Source organism: Chelonia mydas, chromosome 2, assembly GCF_015237465.2.
Source record: "Chelonia mydas isolate rCheMyd1 chromosome 2, rCheMyd1.pri.v2, whole genome shotgun sequence".
Taxonomy (NCBI): Eukaryota; Metazoa; Chordata; order Testudines; family Cheloniidae; genus Chelonia; species Chelonia mydas.
In genome coordinates this window covers 152,482,576-152,501,536 of record NC_057850.1, presented here as the reverse complement: position 1 = coordinate 152,501,536, position 18,961 = coordinate 152,482,576, and the positions used below count along the sequence as shown (strand labels likewise).

General features: G+C 41.2%; 1 protein-coding gene across 6 annotated transcripts in view; it reads right to left on the bottom strand.

The window, feature by feature from the left end:
* Positions 1-18,961, bottom strand: part of PLEKHG4B (pleckstrin homology and RhoGEF domain containing G4B) — a 196,888-nt gene that overhangs the window by 113,036 nt on the left and 64,891 nt on the right. For 3 of the 6 annotated variants that reach the window (XM_027821399.3, XM_043540380.1, XM_043540379.1), the window contains exon 1: positions 18,077-18,519. The exons of 2 other annotated variants lie outside the window; for them this stretch is intronic. In XM_027821399.3, coding sequence (XP_027677200.2) covers positions 18,077-18,133 — 57 coding nt within the window. In that variant the 5' untranslated portion in view covers positions 18,134-18,519. Of the gene's footprint in view, positions 1-18,076; positions 18,520-18,961 lie in introns of those variants that run through there. One more of the 6 variants, XM_043540377.1, reaches the window with a different exon arrangement.

Sequence of the window (18,961 nt, the reverse complement as noted above, 5' to 3'; positions counted from 1 at the left end):
TCTTTGTGTTGGGTCCCAGTGCATAATTTCTTGTCTGATTATGGAATTTGTCCACCACCACCACAAATGAAGCATAGGGTGTCCCAACACCTGTAAATAATCCACTGGATAGTAGTAGTGGGAAAATTCAATAATCAGACCAACAAGGAAACAAAGCACTGGGCTCATCAAAGAGTCAAACCTGAGTTTAAGGAGAAGACACCGGACGTCATTGTGGAGGGAGGGGAGAAGCAAGAATGCCAAAGAGAATTACAAGTTTTAGAGCAAGGGGAGAAGTGGGAAAGCCACTGAGCAAAGAGGGAGAGAAACAAGCACATGCCCAGCAAGTGACATACTGCCGTCCACCACCAGCCAATGATATGTTCCCACCACAGACATGCAGTGACACATTCCCCTCCCCCATCCACATCCTAACCCCCAACCAGTGACATATGTCTCCTACCCATATGTCTCATACCCATGTCTTTGGCATTACTTGTGCCCATGTGGTTTTGTTCAACCCCTACCAAGTGCCCAACTTTGAACTGAATAAAAACCTTTCCTGATCATAAAACCCTGTGGGAGCCAGTCCATTGGTTCATGTTTCAAAAGGGATTCTTAGGGAGGAGGATCCTTTAAGAAAATAAAAGCATTCCAACCTGAATCCATTCACCACCTGCCAAAACCCACTCAGTACACTGCTACCCCTCCTCCACCCCAATACAATCCAAAAGAATATGTTCCAATTTGGTGTTCCTAAATTGAACCATCCTATGTTTGAATGCAACGATCATGGAATTACTGGACCCGGTGAAGGGCAGGCTATGCTGTTATCCCTTCTATTGTCATCTCTGTATTTACTAACACCAAAAAATCATGAGGGAAATAATGGGGCGAATAAAGATAAATGAGATTCAAGGGATAAGGATTTTTTTTTTTAAATTTCTTTCCTCTGTTACGGTTGTTAGGGTGGTGAAAGGAAGGCAACCATAAATCTATACTTTTTTAGAAGAGATATAAAATTTTAATTTTGCTAATGACTTCCTTTTTGTAAAGCAGGGGGGCAAATAAACATCTTAATTCAATAACTGTAGTTAGTGATTTTCTTATAAAATTATATTATGCTTCAGTTAATTTTATTGACAAACTTGTTAGGAGCTCAAGTCCCATTTACTCAGGGCAGAGACTATGCACTTTTTTGTGTTTGAACATCCCCTTGCACATTGTAAGAGCAACAGTAATAACAAATTAATCTCTGGTGAAACTCCACTGAAGCCCAGTGATATATACCGGGATGGATTTGACCGTTTACATTTACATTAAACACATTCATAACAAAATGAAAACAAATAAACTAAAAAGCAGGCTACTATCTATATAAAACACACATTCTGCTGCATGTCAACTAACTTACTAAGTGACTGATGCACATGCTGAAGAAACTATACATGTTGAAACTGTTCACTTTTTATAATTAAATGGAAAGAGCTTTGCACTGGAGCACTGCCAGTTTGACTTCATTCTCTAGTTTACAAGAGAGATGGAGGAGTAATCAGAACTGAGGTTATATTGCCTTTTTCTTTCTTCCTCCTCCCACTCTCAAAAATGCATTGTTTCTGTGACAGAATCTTCATGGTACCAAAGCATTCCAGAAACATGGAGCTCCCAGCTGGCTTACATTCCACTGATTTATCTCTGATTAGCTAAGCCCCTCCTGCTATACTCTCCATCCCAGCCTGATCTAGCAGTACACACAAATGTTAATTTAACCTACTTTGAAGAATTGGCTAAAGTTTGAGGAAACTCAAAGCTTCTTAAAATAGGGTTACAAGTGTTTTCTTGCTAGGAAAGGAGCAGTGGAAGAGTTGCTATCTAAGCAGCTACCGCCTGAGCTGGCTATTCACAAATCAACACATTCTGGTAATTTGGCTCAGTGGATAGGCACCAGGCAGGGAGTCAGGAGATTCTGGATTCTGTTCCTATCTCTACCCCTGGCCTAATGTGTAAACTTAGGCATTTCACTTCCATATCTGTATTTGTAAAGCACTTTGAGATCTACTGGTGATGGGTTATATAAGAGCTGGGTATTGTCTCTCAATGGCAATCAAAGAGTAAAATTCCACATGTAGATGTTTGCAGGTTCAAAGCAGGGTTTAAATTCAGTTGGAGCCATACAGAGCAGAGGTCCAGTAAATATTTACAAATCTGCCAGCGCCTTGGTTCATCCTGTGAGCAGAAGCCCCGAGCCCGGTACACCCGGTGAGGCTGAAGCCCCGAGCCCTGGGGCTCCAGGAAATACTTGGCGAGAATTTAAGCCTTGGCTCAAAGCATAATGGTCTCATCTTGTGAACCTGTACAAGTTTATCCCCTACATTCAGATATAATATAGCAAAAGATGGACAGACAACTTAGTGCAGTGGGGAGAGAATGACAAAGATCAAGTGAGAGAAGTTCATTTTGATGTCTCTTCTTCCAACACCTATATCCCATTCTGACATCAGTGTTGCTCCTCCGCTATACATACATACATACATGCACACTTCTGGAGCACAGGTGGTCTACCAGGAGGCAGGGCAGCCCCTTCTCTCAGGAATCTCAGCCCAACACCAGTGCCTGGTTACCAGGGAGCAACACTGGCCCAAGAATTAACTCTGATATCAGAGACCAAAAGCAGAGAACAAACCGTCTTGCTGCTCACACAGCTCCCTCTCCCAGACCACTGGTTCTACAGAGAACACTGCATAACAAAAAACTAATACCACATCATGTCTTCCCAAGAATGAACATTTGCTCATACACTAAGTAAAAGAACTTGGAAGATTATGTGTAACAGTACCACCCTGTGATATCTGCCATAATAATATGACTACTTTGGTTTGTTGAGAGGGCAACTCATTATTTTGTTTTATTTACTATTATTGGTTCTTCATAAATTAACTTTCCCCTTCCTCTCCTTTTCCCCCTCCTCTTCCTACCTTTTCACTGTCACCTTCTTCTCTGTGCTTCTGCCTTTTGGTGAAAGGAAGGTGACTGGAGTAAAGACAAGGGAACACCAGGGCTTCCAAAAAGACTTTCAACTATTATCTTCAAATTAGTTTTAAAACATTACAATTATAATCTGGATTACCTTGATCTTGAATGTTCAATTTATCATTTTTAAAAATAATTCTTGTTAATGCCCAGAGACAGGAATCAAGATCTGGCTAGGTATTATACAAACACATAGGAAGACATACTCCAAGCCCTGTAAAGGTCACAATCTAAGGCTCCAATCCTACAGCAGTTAGCATGTGGGCAGCTGCTGCACCAGGGCAGAACCCCATTGACTTCATTTGGGTCACATGTAGGCACAGGAGTCTGTTCACGCACTACCATTTGCAGGATTGGGACCTAAATAGACAAGACAGACAGATAAGAATACTCAAAACATACAAAGCATTCAAGGTGCTGTCAGGCACATGTCCTATTAGTTAACCTCGCCCTCCCCTCCCCCGTGAAAATAAAACATCTCACCCTTGTCCAGGTGCCCCAGCCAGCATGCTCCACCGCCCCTGCCCCTAAGCATTCTCTTCATCCCAAAACAGTGGAGAGGGGCAAGGGTGAGGTGGGGCCATTCACACACTGATGAAATCAGAAATTTCCTGAAGCAAACTGCAGACCTCCGTTCTCCAGTCTTATTTAGCTTAGGTGGGCTAACCAAATCCTTTCCAACAATCTACACAATAAAACAACATAAGATATAGCACTAATTCTCATGCCTGTAACATGTTATTCACACATGAAAGGTTTTTTGTTTTAATCTTTGAAAGAAGCCAGCATTGGTATTGCCAAATGCATTCCCATTAGCTGTTGTGAGAAAAAAAGACCATCCTGTGTGAAAGATGTGCTGCCCTACCTCCTTGCCAGCTTCACTTTTAAACCCAGCCAAAACAAACTGTTTTCAAAGACAAAATAGATTATTAAATCCTTTGCCAGAGTCTGCCTTGTATCCAGTCTGTAAGAAACACACCTGGTTTATCAAGTCTCCAAAATAGGCTTTATCATCTGTTCAGTACCTTTCAAGTATAATTTTCCCAGTAAGCTACTAATTAGTCACTCAATTTTTTAAACCATCTCCATCTCATTGCATTAAATTAGCCAATGCAAGCTATTAAAGAAAATAGAAACTTGTTAAACAAAAAGCTTGAGCACTGAAAACATAGTCCTTTAAAACAGATTATCGTTTTAAAAATATACATTCAGAACATTCACTATAGCTATTGCTTGAGAACTGTATGAAAATCTTAAAAGAATATGGGACAAATTTTGCTGTCTTTACTCAGCCTGTAATCTGATGAAAGTCCTGTTAACATCATGGAGTGTGGAATGATTAAGAGCTGCAGGTTTGACCTTTTGTGTTTGTATTCATAAGAAGAATAAATAAAGAGTCAGCTTTTTCATGCTTCTTATTCATGTGCCACGGTAATGGTAGACTGTATCACAAATTTAGTTACAACTGTGTGGTTAAAAATTACACATTCTTGAGTGAGCAGGAGTGGAAATCAATGGCATCTGTTTTATTCAATAAAGGGTGAAGGTGGGGGGAAATACAGCATTATTGAAATTATACATGAAATATTGCACTTTTCTTAAGAACCTAGTGACTTATAGTTGACCTTTAAAGTCTGAGTCAGACATGATGAATAGTACTCTGGAATAATGGATGCTAAACTGATTCATCAGCTTAAAGCATGAAACCATGCAGCGACATCTCTGTCTGTGTATCATCGTATCTGCCTTCCTGAATATTATACACTTTCAGGCTGCACCCTAAAAAACACACTACAGGATGATCAATGTAGTTCTTACTATACAGTATATATATGTTCGGAAATTTAGTTCTCTCGATCTTAGACATCCTATCTTGTCCCAGCAATGTTGCCTTCTCAACTCAACTCAAATATTCAAGATTTTTATTTTAAGAATTTGGTAGATGGCTCTGAGGTTTTATTCAACTAATCTTATACCCACTATGTTCTAAGTATTTCTTAGTCTTAAATTCTTATATTCTTTTGAATTTTCAAAACTAAAGCTATTAAAAACATTCTTAGTAATACAGCGGTCAATGTTTCAAATAAGTAATTGCTGCTGTGAAGTTACTTTATGTGTCAAAAATACAATCTGTAACTATGGGGTGGCACTAGAGAAAACTGCAAATCCTTCTGCAGAGGCAGAAAGAAGGACAAGTTGCTGGTCATAACTATATACCAAAATACCAAGAAAAAGTATTGAAGGAATTCATGTAGGAACCTGGCTTTCCACAACAAAACAACAAGGTCTCCTTGATTTATTCTTACTGTTGTTTTTAACTAGAATTACACTGTCCAGTCCAGACTTGTTAGTAGTTTTGTAAGTGTCCCGTGTACAAGTATGTCTTTAGTCTTCACTGATTTATAAAACCAGCAAGTGAAAGGGTTATTTTGATCTAGTTACAGGTCAGCTGTTAACAGGGAAAATGTAGGGTAGGGCTGGGCAAAATGGTTCAAAGAGTTAATAACTTCCTTGAACCTTTGCTCAACCCTCAGTCCTTTTTCTCTGATTTGAATGAGTTTAGATAAGGAGCCTCCTCCCACCAACCTGATGTTCTCTAACTAGGTTTTTATAATGTTGTTCATCACTGTAGAATCTGGGTGCCTTCCACAAGAAATAAACACAAATCTATGATTCCTTAAAATCTGTAACAGCCCAAAACCATCCGTTGAGATGGCATTCCAATAGGTCCCAGATCCTTCCCCCCATAATATTGTGACCCATATTAGAGAGTGGCTGAGATCCACACAGGGCTTTGTCTACCTCAATGGCGCTCAAACTTCTACAGTCGTGCGCCGTGCCCCCACTTACCACTAATCCAATCTGTCTGTGCCCCCGCTCCATTATTTCACAGGCTTCCTCAGCAGAGGAGTCTGGGCTGAAGGCAGAGATGGGGCAGAACTCGGGATGAGGAGGAGCTGTGGCTGGAGTCCAAGCTGATTGAAGGGTGGGAGGGAATGACAGCAGAACCAGGCTGGGGCTGGAGCAGGTGGCGCTGTGGAGTTGTGGCTGGGGTTGGAGTTGGTATGGGGTCAGAGCAGGGGTCAGAGCGGAGCTGCGGCAGGGGGCAGAGCAGAGCTGCGGCAGGGGGCAGAGCAGGGGGCAGAGGGAGTTAGGGCGGAGCTGGGCCTGGAGGCGGAGCAGGTCTGGGGGCTGAAAGTATGGCGGTCCCTCCTCACCCCCTGTAGGGGCTGTCCTGGCCCCGTAGTGCACCCCACACTTTCAGAAGCTGGGAGAGTGCTTCGCAGGGCAGGCAGACAGACACGAAAACAAAAACAGAGTGGCCGTGGCAGCAGGGGCTAGCCACCCAATTATAATCCCACCTAACTTCTGGGTGTGTACTGAGGTGTCTAGTTTGAGCTGCTGCCTGGGCCGCCATGGCCACACTGCTAATTTTATCCCACTAGCTTTCGCAGAGCTGGCACATATCTGTCTACCCACACTGGGAGGCACGCTCCCAGCTACCGTGTAGCCATATCCACATGTTATACTGTCATGAGAGCTAACAGCTCCAGCAGGCTTTGGTAACCGAACACTTTATAAACAGATAACAGCCTTTTCACAATTGGTTATTGTCTAATGGGAAGAAAGGTTGATTGTCAAAATATTGGTTTTATTTAATATATTTAAAAGAGTGCACCGCTAGGATTGAAGCAAGTTCGGCGGAGTTCATTTACACCTTTCCTGCAACCATCCCACAGCATGCAGTACACTGCCACAGTGCTAATGCAAGGCAGGATTCTGATCTTTAGACACAGTTCATAGGACAGGGGGATATGGCTCTGCTCCCCAGTGCGGGTGGGGGCAGCACCATCCACCAAAATGTCTCGTGGGCAGGGGCATAGGCTGCAAACCTGCTACTGCACCTCTTTGTAGAGTGGAACTTATTTACCTCTGGGCAGCCAACTCGCTCTTTTGTCCAATGTCTGTGGAGGTAAGATAGCCCTGCCACCACCTTTTGCATTCCCACTTTGGGGCAGGATGGACCAGCTCTGTGCTCCTCTGAGCACAGGGACTGGAATTCTGCCTGCCCCTTACCCAGGCAAAGGGGAGAGGAGGCTCCTTGCAGCATCTCAACCACTATCCACCCACAAGGGGCCAATCAGAATCTGGCCCACCGTGTGGCAATGTATTGTAATACAGATTCGATTGATCGGCTGCAGCTAGCAGCATGGTTAGAGAATTCTCACTGTTGCCTCCCGTAGGTAGCACTGTTGAAGGGAGAGTTTAGAACAGTAAATATGACTCATGCTCATATCCCAGAGTGATGGGCTTATTTAAGACACATAGCTTGATTAAGATCAGTAACATTAGGTCCCACACTGCAGTGGTAAACAATTATGCATTTTTACTTGAAGCTATGTAAGATTCCTTAGAAGAAAAAGGGGCTCAAGAGATTTAAAAAAAAAAAAAAAAAGAGCACAGGGAAAATAAAATCTGATCAGCCACAGCTTCTTAGCTGCTTTCCACCTAAAATGGCATCTGTTTATTAAGCAGTATCTGATGAACTTTTGCAGGAACTAAAAGGCAGATTAATTACTGCATAATTTCCAGAAAGATGCCTAATGGCATTAAGAAGCTCTTTGACCTCAAGAAGAGAAAGTGAAATAGTTGCTTTATTAACCACAAGACAGGTTATATAAAACACATGATAAATATAAACAGAAGCTCTTGGCACATCTGAAAAACCTTCTCTGGAGAGAATGTTCACATCCCCCTTGGGAATCCCCACACAGAGTTTTAGACAAAAGAATAACAGAAATACTATTTCTGCAAGTATGTTGAAAATCCACCCAAAGAACAATGAGAGAATAGTGACATATCTTACATTATCCATCTCTGAATGGAAATTCAGAAAGGATAGTTTATAAAAAGAAGTCCCCGTTCTCTAAGCCTACAAGATGAAGAAATAGCAATTGGTAGTTCAAATGACAAAAAAGGCAAATTTAGCTGTCAGAGAATGAGGGAAAGCCCCAGAATTTTAAGCTTTCCTTATATCATAACAACAATAAAATCAGAACTGGAAAGAACTTAATTAGCTCGAGGTCACATCTTGCTCAACAATATATATTTCACTATCAGCTTTGAAAAGTCAGCAGCTGGAGAAAAAGGATACATAGGCAAATGAGTCACAAAAGGGTCATATCTGAACATTTTGAGTCTCAGGAGAGCAAGTCATGAACTTTTTCTTTTGTGCTTGGGGCTGTTAAGTTTAGTCTTTTCTTCAGAGCTGGTTGCCTTGTATTTTTGCACATTATTTCTCCTTTCCTAATAACCTTTTAGGGTATGTCTACACTGCAGTTGGGAGCAAGCCTCCCAGCCTGGGTAGACAGACTCACACTAGTAGGACTTGAGCTAGTGCGCTAAAAGTACCAGTGTGGACATTGTAGCTTGGGCTTGGAGCTCAGGCTCTCAAGCCTAGGGAGTCAGGTGGGTTTGAAAGTCAGAGCTGCAACCCAAACTACAACATCCACACTGCTATTTTTAGCACACTAGCTCAGTCTGTCTACCCCGGCTGGGAGGCTCACTCCCAGGGACAGTGCAGACATACCCATAGTTCTACATTTGTTTCTCTGTTACATTAGTTGTGTTAACTGATCATTTCACTTATTGGGCCACATGCTGCATCAGTCTGAGTTATCCCATGAAGAGGGCTGGAAACTTCACAAATTTCCACTCTCAGATTTTTCCTTCCTCGTTTCACTGAGGCTTGGGGAGCATTTACTTTCTCCCATTCCTTCCTGAAACTAGGAGCCCCTACGCCAGCAGATGGGTTAAGATCTCATGATAGATACAGACAGCAGGAGCTTATGTGCAGAGAACTCAGTGCCTCTACACAGCGTCTTTCCTCCCTTCCTCAGTATGCCACGGTTCCCCCACAGTACGGTAGCCGGGCTGGAGGCAAACGTCTCAGTGATGGCTACATCCATCTGCTGGTACAACTTTCCAATGTTCAATCTGCTCAGACTTGAGACGAGCAGACCAGAGACAGCAGTTCCTTCCCAGGCTCCAACCAAAAGTTGAAGAGCCCAGGCCCACCAGGGAGACTGCTGCAGTGTCCAGGATTTGGAGAGAAGGATGTAACGGACTGTTGCTCTCCACTCCTCCCCATTGCCTACAAATTGCTCCCACCTGCACTGCATAGCAAAGGGTCTCTGTAATTTTGTAAAACTTTCTCAATAGAACTTGAGAACTCTAAGAGAAGATGCAATAAAACTGCATCCACAAGCAGCAAAGGAGGTGAGGAAAGACTTTTAAAAACACTAAACCAAATCCTGATGTGCTATTAGGATTCTATCTGAAAGTCTCTCAAACTATATGACGAATATAGTTAATTGCATATGAAGGATGCAAGACAAAAATATATCCATCTCACCCAGCAATGTGGTCTGAACTGTGCAAAAGCTGATATGCCTGCTTTTCATAAACCCCTTCTTACAAACCTTCAAAAACTAGAGACAAACTGTAAACTTTACTTGGGACAAACAGCAGCATTGACCAAAGCTACCATCCCAAATTAGATTTTTCCAACAGTAGAGGAAATCCTGACTTTAGAATGGGACTGGGATATCTTCATTACCGCAAAAACATAAAATCAGCCAAACTAAACTAAACAAACTAAAAAACATACTTAAAACAATAATTGGATGATTGTAGTAATTTTTCCTCATGTAAAATGCTGGGAGACTGAACAGTACAATCTTCTTTCATGTAGTTTGCTGGCCAACCTGAAGAAATTACTGCCCTCTACATTAGAATTTGCTCAAATCCTATGGAGCTGCCCTTCCTTCCCAAATGTGTCCAAAAACCTTGCATCAGCTAACTCACCCTCGCAAGAACAGAGTCACCTTTTCCCCTATCCGTGTGTGTGAGAGAAAGATAGCAAGAAATAGATCTTTAGGTAGAGCATTAGCAGAAGAGACACTGCATTTGCAATTCGAATATCCTAGCAGTTGGACTTGGTGAGGGCTGGCAGAAAGGACTATGTACATTTCTGCATAACCCTCAAACTATCACGAGTTTTAGTATTACTTTTAGAAAAAGCCCCAATTTCAGACTTACTGAGGGAGTTGTTCAATCTTTGTAATCTCAATTCTAATGGATTATACACCAGAAAGGGAGTTTTTTTCTCTCTGCAAAGGGAAGTACAGCCCTTGCCTCCAGTGTCCAAGGGGCAAATCTGCTGAATTGTCCTTATCTTACTCATAAATCCTCTGAATTGATGTATGTGCAATTCTCTCAGGGAGTAAAACAAAAATATTTTTTTAATTAAATAAGATTGACTGTTTCAGCCACATCCTGAAACAGTGTTTTTTTAAGGGGAGGCAGACACACAGTTGATAGGAATCTCATATCTCTTGAATTACAGTTGCCTATTTTAAGAGCTTAAAGTACATTGGGTGGGTCCAATTTACAGACCCAGGAAAAATGTTTTCTCACATTCAAGGTAGGTCACTGGTGGACCACCCAGGCAAAGTGCAATGCCTTGATTTTCAGAGGGCTGTCCCGTCTGGCCAGCCGAAGTGCTCCTTCAGTTCCACTGCTGCTGGGCCAGGCAACTTGATCCTTAGTGCACTGCTTCCTGTGTCAGGGCTGTATGATCTTACAGTTCTGGGATGTGCTGTCATAAGGAAAAGGAATGGTCTGTCGCTGTTGGGGGGAGGGGCCAACCAGGATTCTTGGCAGCAGCTCACCCTGACCCCTGTCTCTCCCTCCTCCTTTAATTTACATGCCCAAAGTGTCCCTCACTGCTGGGTCCTATTTCCTCCAGGAAACAGCAGAGCAGAAGTGGCTCACAGCTGCTGCTCTGGCTGGGGCAAAAAAAATGAGTACTAAGGCTGCAACGGTAGGCAGCAGAGAGTGGAGGAGGGCAAGGAAGGGCTAAGGAAGTAGGAGGGCTAGGAATGAAGCAGGGCCAGGAAGGGAAGCACAGAGGGAGAGAAGAAAGGTGGGAGCCAAGTTTTGCCAGCTCTGTATCTCATCTTAGGACTTGCAGAATGAACAGTGTGTAGAACACCCCCTGACCTATGAAGCCCTAGAATGCACAGAATTTTATGATAGCAGCTGGGTGAGCACAGTCTGCTTGATCTGTTGAGCCCTCACAATGGACTTCACCAGACAAACACAAAGGTGTGTAGGTGGGTGAATATTAGGGTGATAAAAAGGGGAGTTACTAGGATTTAGGAATCTGGATAAGGTGGCAGGAATTGAAGAAAGCATATGAATGTGGATAGGGTTTGGCAGGGAGGAGACTTCAAAAGGTTCAGATGAGCGGTCAGTTCTTTGGGATTTGTCCAAAACAAAACATCTGAAGTTTGCCCATAATTAAAACTCTTATTTATGCCAATAATTAAACGGAGGAGGCGAACTTCAACACACAAAACAAATGGGCAAAGCAGATGCAGTCCCAACTATACAGATTGTTGTGGCTGTGTTGTCTCTTCAATAGAAGAAAAGGTTGAATGACCATAAAGTGCCAAGAAAAAAGAATCACTTTGGCCAGCTTTTGCTTTTAAAGGAAACACCTGGACATGTTGGACATTACTTCGGTCTGTGTAATGAACAATACAAGCTTAAATAAGACCGCAAGAATTACATTTAAATATTATTTTACCACTGTTATCTCATTCAGACTTAAAATGCTGATTCTTAGTTAATGACTCTCAGCAAGTGCTTGATTCTTCATCTTACAGATAAATTCAATATTAAAATCATTTGAGTGGACTCCCAATAGCTTGACTGTCAAAATATTTTACAAATTTATTAACTCTGAATACTCTTCAATGATGTTCAGAAAAGTTGTGCTCATCAGAGAGTTACTGTAATAAGAGCACCTACAGCAAGAGAATGCATGGTTCTTAAATTCAGAGGATGAGAGATAGATTGATATGACTTTTTGGGGGGGGCCGGGCAGGGGGTAGAATTAAGAGTAAAATCACTCCTGATTTTCCTCAGTTGTTCCAGCATTTTTCATTGCTCTCATCACTTGGTGTCTGTTAGGGTTTACTGTGTTCTGGCTGCAGACTGAATCTTATGACCTGACAAAACAGAGGTGGTTTTTAATCTCTGAATAGGGATCTTACTCATTCTGAACAAGCAGTCCAAGAGCTTCCCTCCTCATCTATCAATTCTTAGTATTATTTGTATTACATGATTCACTTAAATCAATTTTTCATCTTACTTATTTTTTATAGATTTATGTAACAAAAAGAAACAGACATAATTTAAAAAATACATTAACAAAATACAAACCTGAAAATATGTACATCCATCAGGCCTCCAACAATACCCATCTTAACCCACAATGAGCAGCATTATCAGGCCCAAAACCCTAGGTAAAAAGACAGGTCTTGAAGCATGCCCTGAAGGTCAACTAATACTGTTTATTCTGGACCAAGGAACAAGTGATCTTCAAAGCTGAGGGCCTCTCATAGAAAATGACCTGCTGGATTTAATTTTTTCTGTAAAATGATCACCTGGCAGATTTAAATTCATGTTCAATGAGGAAAACTGGATCATCTTTCAAAAGGTGCAATCCACAATATGCAAGTAACTGGGGCCAAATTTTCAAAATGGTTTCAACCATATCCAACATTTTGAGCGCAAAACATTGGATGTCCTAGTTTCTGTGTGGCACACAAATCTAATTTGAGACTGCTGAGGCGGGGCAAATTTTGCAATGTGGATATGTCTCCACCAGGAGATGGACTGAGACTATCATTTCATGCTACATAGGCCAACAGACCGTCATCAGACAGTAATAGTTTTCAGTCATTACTGAGCTAGACAGGGCTCCTGTAAGCAACTGAAAGGACTTTAAATCTCTTTTCCAGCTAGCCAGGCCTAAACTTTCAGTGTTGGAATTGAGTAGTGAGGTAAAACATATGGGCGACCATCTTCTGCATATCAAGGTGGTTAGAGACACTTAATCAGTAATCCATTGAATTCTGCCTTACCAGAGAAGTGTTATTGTTACTTCATCTTTATCCATGTGAAAACATCAAAATGGCCCATTCTAGCCCAAATGACCCAAACCCGTTGAGACTGCCAAGAAGGTGCGAACATACCATCATCTCCCACTCCTGCCAATTCTATGGAAGACATATTTTTCTGTATTTTGGGCTCCTTGTTTTGGGAGAGGGAGGAATGTGGCAGAACTGGGAGTGAGCGTGGCCTGTGGAGAGCCACTTCCTGCAACATCACCACACCGTAAATCACAGGGATTGCCCAGCATATGAGAAGACTGACAGTGTCAACATTGTCCTTTGCACAGACCATCAATGTGCTATCATGTGGGGTTTCAGACCAGGTATGGTCAGAAAATCAATAGGAGCACCCCATGTTGCCATGGGAGAGACCTAGAGAACAACACAGGTGTCTGTATTCATGGCCTGGGCCTCTGCAATGGCTACAAGATCTTCAAGATTTCTCTGCTTGGGACCTCTGACAGTTTAGAGAACACACAAAGCCACTCTCCATTTTCCTCTTGTGCTCTTTCAACAGAATTAGGTTTACAGGAATCTTGGCAAGAGGAAGATTCCAAATGTTGGCCCCTGTAGTGGGTATGAAGGAAAAAGAATAGTAATATTTGGAAACACACACAAAAAAATGTGAATTGTTATTTACAGTTTCTACACTTTTTGGCTGCTCTGTTACTGAAAATACTAAATACCACTTTGAGTGCAACATATACGAGTAATTTTATTTCCAGCTATCAAATGCCAAATGTTAGAAAAGCTTAGAGGTCTTCAAAAGACAATTTTATTTCTTGCACCTTAAGGCCAGCCGTGCTAAATGACAACTCCTTTGCAAAGCCAGCCCTTCTAATCAATGGTTTTAACATTTAATGTAGTTCTGTCTGGAGGCAAAATAAAGGTTTAAAAAGTCAGATGGTCTATGGCCACGGCAATTATCTCCTATTAGGAGAGGCAAGGTGGGTAAGATAATATCTTTTATTGGGCCAACTTCTCTAAGTTGCTCCAATAAAAGATATTACCTCAGCAACCTTGCCTCATTAAAATACATTAATTTTAAAAATATGTTTATAGTCTACCAAGAACTCTTCTATGTCATCAAAGTGAGAATCCTGAAAATAGTATCCCCTGTATTTATCTCAATTGTTTGAAGTTCAACTAATCGAAACTTGAACAATAGCACTTCTACAACTGTTTCCAATGGAGTCTCAAAGCACAGCACAAATGTTAACTGATTAATATCACAATACCCAGAGTAAGTTTTGTTAACCCCATTTCACAGATAAGGAAACTGAGGCCCAGAGAGGACAGTGATTTGCCCAGGGTCACACCGTCCTAACTAATTTAAGTATTACCCTACAGTATGTATGTGTGTGAAAGGCATTCATTAGGTGGTCTGTAGACTATATTTACTATCTGTGGTGTAAAATCTAAATGGCTATATTGTGGCCGGCTCTGTCTAGGCAGGCAGTGGGGGCATGAGGGATGGTGCAAGGACCTCTCCTCTCTTCCTGCTGGAGCTGCTTGCAATCATACTTTTTCCCTTCCCTGAACAAAACGGCTGCTTGAGCCTGGGGCCAAAGTGGAGCCAGCCTCCACAAAGAGACAGGGAGGGGCGAGGGCAGAATCTGATGCCATGTCTATATTAGCACTTATGTCGGCAAAACATTTGTCACTCAGGGGGTCTGAAAAACAAACACAAAAAAACCATCCCAGAACAACACACATTTTGCCAGCATAAGTGCTCGTGTGTAGTGCGCTATGGCAGCGGGAGATGCTCTCCCACCGCCACAGCTACCGCCACTCATTGAGCTGGTTTTATTATGTCGACGGGAGATCTCTCTCGTGTCAGCACAAGGCGGCTACATGAGTGCTTTTACAGAGGCACAGCTATATCGGTACAGCTGTGCCACTGTAAGATTGGAAATGTAGATATGGCCTGAGTATAAACCAGCGGTTCTCAACCCGCATGCAGCCCAATTAGCACACAGCTGTGGCCTCACGGGTGGGGCTGCCAGTCTGGGGTCCGGGGCTCCTGGCTGGCCCCACGGGGTCAGGAGCCCAGGACAGCCGTGTGGTAGGGGTCCGTAGCGGGGTCCAGGGCAGCTGGCCAGGGTCCGACATCAGGCTCTGGGTTGCCGCTGCCCTGCCACCCAGCCCCTGCAGTCCAGGTAACACATTGTGGGCTGCATATGCTTCCCACAATGTGTAATAAGTTGAGAACCATGGGTATACACCCTTTACACTGGCCAGGTGATCCAGTACAGTGCAGAGGAACAAACACTGAAGCCTTTCAAAGAGCCAAATGCTGCTCTCATTTACACTGCAATAAATCTGGAGTAATTCCATTTAAGTCAAAAAGTTACTTCAGATTTACACTGGTGTAAAAGAAACAGAACGGTTTGCCAAAAAAGTATAGCACAGGCTGCCCAGACAATACATTCCCAGGTGCTCCTTGATACACTGTGCCTACCTCAGAGGTCCCAGGCCCCCAAGAACAGCCACACTGGAACTTTGTCGGGAAAACTTTTGTCGTTCAGGGATGTTAAAAAAACCACACACCCTGAACGACAAAAGTTTGACCGACAAAAGTCCGACCGACAAAAGTCCTGGTGTGAACAGCGCTTTGTTGGCGGGAGCACTCTCCTACAAAGCTGCTGCCGTTCATTGAGGGTGGAACGTTTTTTTTTTTGTCAGCGGGACAGCTCTGTCCTGCTGATTAACAGCAGCTACACCCTGCACCTTTAGCAACAGGTGTGTCGCTAAAAGTTGGGTAGTGTAGACAAAGCCTTACAATCCAAATTTATCCCGAAGAGTTAATCACGATGCTATAATTTTTGCTGGCAATTAAATAATTTGCGAACCTTTAAAACAGACAGAGCAGTTTAATCTTGAGATCATACTTGCCAAAGGAAAGGTCCCCTGAGCGAAAAGAAATACAAAGTTTGATTTCTGCTTTGTTCTTTAAAAAAAATAAAGAAAACATTAAAATACATTTTGGCACATTCAAATCCTTAAAAAAAAAAAAGAATGGCTAAAGATAAAGCCTACATTTTAAATAATTTTTTTTAAAAATATTTTTTTAAAAAAATACACATTTTGAACGTTTGCTTGATCATTTTACCATATTATATGCACAAGTAAATTAAATATCTGAAAATATCTATTCAAGGTACAGTATTGCTAGCAGTATCAGTTTCAAGAAACCAAAATATAATTATTTAAAAGATAAAATTAGATTTAGATCTTCTGTCCTTTGTTTGACCTACCTAATCTTACTGTTAAGGGAGGACAAAGGTTACTTTTACTTGGCGCAGAAGCAGCAAAAATAGAACTCCGTTTCATATCAAAATCTTAATCGTACTTGCAAACATCCACTCACTACACAGTGGTATCTAAAGGACTGTAGATCATTGGGCAATAGGAACAAAGTTGTGCCCACCTGTTGATTCAAGCCCAAAGTCAAATGAGCTGTTAATTATTTTTGTCTTGTCTGACCTCCTTTAAGCTCAACAAAAAATAAAGTATTCAGTAGCTACTTCAAGCGAAATGAGTATTAACTGTTGTGTCACATACAGAAAGTGCTAAACCAAATTTTTAACCAGATGCACAAAGACTAAAACCATTGGACTATAAAGTGCTAGTCTGAATGCATTTCTTACTTTGGGAAACAATAATAGATTGACATATCAAGCTGAAGAACTGTTATCTCTTTCATTGTGTACCTGACTGAGGTCAAAGCTGCTGAACTTTGCTGTGACCCATTGGAAACATTCCACATATGCTTTAAAATCCTAATGTATTGAACATTTGGCTAGTGTATAAAAAAAGCATATGATTCAGAAACTGGTGGATTTTTCCATATTGCGTTATATAACAAGAAAAATACACATTGGGTCTGATGGTGAGAGAACTTACTAACTTAGTGGGTTCCTTCCAACAAATGTTGACTGTTAATTTTAATTTGGTTTCAGTTTAAAGCCTAAGCAGTAATACAGCATCACAGTAAGTGATAGACAATGAACATTTATAGTGGTAATTGTACTTTGATATAATCATAATCAGCTAACACTAGGCAAATTATGTATTAATAGAACTTATTACAAAGCATCCTCATGAGACAAATATTGCAATGCATATATCTGTACTACAAATGCTCACAAGTCCCAAACCTACTGATATATATTTTCAACTTCCCTTTTAGAACATACAAAATGTTTCTATCCTAAGAACATTATCATTATTTCTAAATGAATATTACTTCAGATATTATCTTGATTAACACATCTGATTTACAAGCTTTAAAATCATGAAGTTTCCCCTCTCTGTAATTGCAAATCTTTTAATGCACTTTTATTCTGAACTAACTACATCAAACTATCAAGTGTGATTTGAAGTATTGCTGAGTAGTAGAAGTAGACTTGCCAAATGGAACACACTCAATTTAATTTTCTCAGTAAAAGCTGAATCAAAGACAAGTCAACACATTTTAACAATTCACATAAAAACACAAAGCAGCTTCTGTCACTTTTATCTGAAACTGAAAAGATTGTTTTGTTTTACTAAGCCATGCCCATTCTTTAAGCCAACAGACATTCCTACATATAAGCCACTGCCTATATTCTGAAGGCAATAAATTCCATTTCTCCCACAGTGAGAAGCAGTTTGTTAAGTTCATTTTACACAGTTCTGAGCTGAAGAACAATTTATCACCACTGCCTGAGTTAGCAGATGAGAAAGAGTTAAAATCAGTCTTATTTTCACATATATTGCTTTCTCCCATGTAGCTAACCTAAAAGCACTGAGTTACTCTTTATCCATATGTATATTTCTTTGTCATATATATTCAAAAAGTTTTAGACAGGTTTGTCTACATTTTCCTGATTGCAATGGGAGTGGAAAACTGAACTTGTAAAATATAAAACTTCTGGATTACTTTTCCAAAATAATTAGAAAACTGTTACTGATGTCAATAAACATAACATTTTATTGTAACATACTTTTTATGACCATACACATTATTACTATTCTGACTGCTTCTGTGTTCAACATACCTTTATGCTCAGATAATTATCACCTCTTGTCTTCGGAGCTGTAGCTCGGTGATTCATGTTGACACTTCCTCTGTTCTGAATTCAATGTAAAAAATGATTCCATAAAATCCACTTTGTCAAGACAATGCAAACTGTACAGAAGTCCATGTCATTCTAATAATTTCACTTGACATTTTTTCTAGCTTTCCTTCTCCTCTTTTGCATGTGCTTTTACACACAGTAAATGTTCTCAGGAAGCATTTTTCACTGCCACTTGTCAGACCGTGAGAACAGAGAGTGTCCACTTCCAAACAGTACAAGTTGCTCTCCCACTGCTTCATTATGCATGCTGATGTAACTTCCTCCATCAGTCCAAAACAGAGTGCCTCCCTCCAAAAACATGAAACAATAGCTGCTCTCACTTAAGTGCCCTGCAGGAATCCAAAGGATCATCATGCTTCCCTTTTCATATTAAAAACAAAACTCCGCTTCAAGCTGAAATTGCAAACCTTCTCCCATCAGAAAAGGAAGCTTCTCCGACACCTAACCCAAAACAATGGTAAACCTGCAAAAACACCTAGCAACTAATTTGCAGGTTATCTGATTCAAAAACCTAAGAACTAGACTTTGTGTAATAAGAGCCTAGTATTAGAGGCAATATTACCCTGAATCTGAGGACCTCAGGCAGCTAATAGCAATCAAGGTATGAGTATTTTTCATTTCACATTCTCTTCAGATTACAGTGGCTTTAGGCAATTGTTGCTGCTGATGAAAAACACAGATGCACACCTAAATTAGTTAGGGCTGTTCACTTATCAGAGAAATAAGCTTTAGAAAGGCCTCTTTGAGGATTAAATACTTGCTGCGGTGCTCAAAGGTTTTACTATTGTGGTGTATCAGAATATC